The sequence below is a fragment of the Sinocyclocheilus grahami genome, unplaced genomic scaffold, assembly GCF_001515645.1.
Source record: "Sinocyclocheilus grahami isolate Dianchi unplaced genomic scaffold, SAMN03320097.WGS_v1.1 scaffold2345.1, whole genome shotgun sequence".
NCBI classification, from domain to species: domain Eukaryota; kingdom Metazoa; phylum Chordata; class Actinopteri; order Cypriniformes; family Cyprinidae; genus Sinocyclocheilus; species Sinocyclocheilus grahami.
Window position 1 is genome coordinate 20,799 of NW_015507524.1, and position 3,364 is coordinate 24,162.

Below are 3,364 nucleotides of genomic sequence, written 5' to 3' on the forward strand. Positions count from 1 at the left end.
ATGACCTGCTCTTATCCAATCGTGGTTGTATTTCTCTATTAGTGCTACTGGATCTTAGTGCTGCGTTTTACACTATCGACCACAACATTCTTTTGAGTAGACTACAATATTATGTTGGCATTAGTGAAATTGCATTGTCATGGCTCAAATCTTACTTATCTGACCGTCATCAATTCGTAGCAGTAAATGATGACATCATATCGATGACAAGTACTGTACAGCATGGAGTGCCACAAGGCTCAGTACTAGGACTATTGTTTTTTACACTTTATATGTTACCCTTGGGAGATACCATCAAGAAACATGGTGTTAGCTTTCACTGTTATGCTGATGATACTCGGCTCTATATTTCTTTGCGGCCCAATGAAACCTACAAATTTGCAAAACTAACAGAATGCATAGTTGATATAAAAAAAACTGGATGACTAGTAATTTGCTACTGCTAAATTCTGGGGAAAACACTGTGCTTTTATTTACTGGACCAAAATTTTTTTATTTAACCTAGAACACTGTCTTAACACTTGATGGCTGCTCTGTTAATCCCTCGTCATCAGTTAGGAACCTTAGCGTGCTATTTGATAGCAATCTTTCCTTTTGAAAACCATGTTTTTAGCATTTGTAAAACTGCATTTTTCCATATTAAAATGTGTCTAAATTATGACCTATGCTCTCAATGTCAAATGGAGAAACGTTAATTCATACATTTATAACCTCAAGGTTAGATTATTGTAATACTGCTTTGGGTTGTTGCCCTGCGCGCTTAATAAACAAACTCCAGCTGATCCAAAATGCAGCAGCTAAGAGTTCTTACTAGAACCAGGAAGTAGGACGACATTAGCCCGGTTCTGTCAACTCTGCACTGGCTCCCTATTAAACATCAACTTTCAAATCTTGCTAATTACTTATAAAGCCCTGAATGGTTTAGCTCCTCAATACTTGAGCGAGCTCATACCACATTATAGTCATGTCCGCTGCGATCTCAAAACTCTGGCCTTTTGATAATACCTAGAATATCAAAATCAACTGCAGAACCAGAAGCAGAACCTTTTTCTATTTAGTGCCCAAACTCTGGAATAATCTACCTAGTGTTGTCCGGGAGGCAGACAAACTCTATCAGTTTAAATCTAGTTTAAAGACCCATCTTTTTAAGTACACATTTTTTTGAGTACACATATTATATTATCGCATTTCTATAATTCAAATCCATTAAAGGATTGTTAGGCTGCATTAATTAGGTCAACCGGAACTGGGAACACTTCCCATAACACCCGATGTACTTGCTACATCATAAGAAGAATGGCATCTATGCTAATATTAGACTCTTTCATTCTTCTTCCGAGGTCACCGTAGCCACCAGATCCAGTCTGTATCCAGATCAGATGGTGGATCAGTACCTAGAGACGACCTATACAGCCCTGAATGTTAGCTGAGACCATGTCAACTAGATGCACCCAAGAGACAGATCCCCTGCAAAGCCCTCATTACCTCGACAACCATCGGCACAAGAACACAGGAACCAGACAAGGCCAGAGGAGAACTGGCCCCCCGACTGAACCTGGTTTCTCCCAAGGTTTTTTTCTCCATTTCTGTTACTGATGGAGTTTTGGTTCCTTGCCACTGTTGCCTTTGGTTTGCTTAGTTGGGGACGCGTGACTGATTGCACAGACACTATTGGAAGAGAGCTGAACTGGATAATGACATCACTGAATCAATCAACTTATTTTCCTGTTTGACACTGTAAAGTGCTAAAGAAAGGTGATTTGACTTCATTTAAAAAAAAAAAAGTCAGTTAATCTTCCATGAGTCACCTTTTTCAGCCCCTCTTTTAAATACTGCTCTTTTTCTAGCTCTCAGTGTTTTTGAAGTGGACTTAAAGAGAAAATATTAATATTTAATATATTTATTAAATTTTTATCCAAAGTGACTTACATTGCACTCAAGCTAAACACATTTTGTCAACTGATGCATTTCCTGATATTATTCCCAAACATTCTAAAACTCAAACATTATTGCCAAGAAGTGACAGTGTCAATTTCCGACTAATAATATTAAACATCACTTTGCACTCATGCACTATCATTTCTAATGCCATCAGATACTAATTTAAATAACTTCCCATATATATCTAATTTAGTTCATTACAAATGCATGTCAGTTTTCATAATTGCAAATGTATTGTTGGAGTGGAGAGTGGGGTTAACAGGCATTGGTACGTGGAACAGATAGTCAGTGAAGTGAGGAACAGAAACTAATTTTAAACTGTGCTCTGTGAAATGGAGACCTAAAATAAATGTATTTTACTTGTTCAATTAAATGTATTTATCCAAACTCTCAATAGCATCATGTTTTGAGTATTTTCTCCATTCATCTGGTATCTTTCCCTGCCCCTCAAATGTTTTACTGTAGTGTTTTTCCAGATCTTTCTGGAATCTGCACACAAACCACTTCCAGTAGGGCAGTTCAGAGAGGTCAGGGGTGATGCTCCAGTTTGCATAAACTCCTCCTGCTCTTCTGTATTCTCTCCAGGGGACTTTATCTTCTGAGTCAATGGGATGAAAATGTAAATTGTGCTTTGCTACTGCTGATGTGCAGATGTGGACAGACAGGTTATTTGTTTTTGCAAAATATATTCCGCTTAGTCCAATAACCTGATGAAAAGGAACACTGTGATCCTCACCGTGGTTTTCTATGGTGTTGGTGCAAATGGCTTTACAGAATGGACACTGAACCCAACAGCACTGACACAAGTGATCAATTAGAAGCTCATCTGGTCTGAACTTATAGTCTAGATTTTCTGGAAAAGTATTTTTGTTGAATCTACTGCTGATGTCTGACATTATAGCATTAAGTTCTTGTCTTATCACATCTTCTAGGAGGTTGAAATCATCAACATCATCATGTTTGACTCCACTGAGGTGTTTTTGAGAGAAGATCAGCTCATCTGAGAGCTGCTGTGTGAAACTCTTCAACCACAAACCAGCATCTCCACTGTTCACTTGAACATGTTCAGTTGATTCATGTGCTGCTTTCATGATCTTCTGCTGCAGGAGTTTAGTGTTCTCCTTCATCTTGGGTAAAACACTGATACTGAACTTATCGTTGATGTACTGTCTGACTTCATCTCTGATGAAACTCTTGAAGTGATCTCTGGGATTATCAATGTAGTCCATGTATTTGTCAAAATCCTCCTCTTCTGCCAGTGTTTTCAGGATGTGCTTCTCCAGATTTGATCTGTTTCCTTTCAGTGATGCACATTCTGTTCTCATTTCATTTGCCAGCTCTCTAGCAGTCTTCTTGTAGAGACTCTGCTCAATGGGCTCTTTAAGTTTCTGACAGATGATCTCACCAAAAATGGCAGCTGATG

The 3,364-nt window shown here is 38.4% G+C and overlaps 1 protein-coding gene across 1 annotated transcript in view; it reads right to left on the reverse strand.

The window, feature by feature from the left end:
• Window positions 1-1,953: 1,953 nt before the first annotated feature.
• Window positions 1,954-3,364, reverse strand: part of LOC107574799 (interferon-induced very large GTPase 1-like) — a 42,508-nt gene continuing 41,097 nt past the window's right edge. The window contains exon 8 of the mRNA XM_016261237.1: window positions 1,954-3,358. Coding sequence (XP_016116723.1) covers window positions 2,310-3,358 — 1,049 coding nt within the window. The 3' untranslated portion in view covers window positions 1,954-2,309. The remainder of the gene's footprint in view (window positions 3,359-3,364) is intronic.